Genomic DNA, 309 nt, shown 5'->3' with positions numbered 1-309 from the left:
CGTGGACGCCCCGCTTGCCCCCCCCCGCTGGCGGGTACCCGCAGGAGAGCCAGCAGCCAAGGGCACGAGCTTGGCTGGCGGGGAAGCGAGAAGGGAGCAGAAGCTTATTTCCTATCTGAACTCATTTTCTGGGCCTTTTCCTTCGCAGCTACAGCCCGGACCCTTACTGTGAGAGTTCTGCAGCTGAGTCACGGTGGCCATGAAAGGCTGCTGCGTCATATGGCTGGGCGACTGCTGCATCAGCGGCTGCTGGTGCGGGCTGTGGAGCTGCTGGGAGAACTGGACCGGCTGTAGAGCTGCCAAGCTGCC

General features: G+C 63.1%; 1 protein-coding gene across 1 annotated transcript in view; it reads right to left on the bottom strand.

The window, feature by feature from the left end:
• Nucleotides 1-309, bottom strand: part of LOC104501344 (hepatocyte nuclear factor 1-beta-like) — a gene marked incomplete at its 5' end in the record, with an annotated part of 4,648 nt that overhangs the window by 3,879 nt on the left and 460 nt on the right. The window contains one exon of the mRNA XM_010145140.1: nt 168-309. This exon is cut by the window's right edge and continues 16 nt beyond it. Coding sequence (XP_010143442.1) covers nt 168-309 — 142 coding nt within the window. The remainder of the gene's footprint in view (nt 1-167) is intronic.

This window comes from Buceros rhinoceros, unplaced genomic scaffold (genome assembly GCF_000710305.1).
Source record: "Buceros rhinoceros silvestris isolate BGI_N320 unplaced genomic scaffold, ASM71030v1 scaffold30061, whole genome shotgun sequence".
NCBI classification, from domain to species: domain Eukaryota; kingdom Metazoa; phylum Chordata; class Aves; order Bucerotiformes; family Bucerotidae; genus Buceros; species Buceros rhinoceros.
The sequence above is the reverse complement of the archived record's forward strand: the minus strand, read 5'-3'. Positions and strand labels throughout refer to the sequence as shown.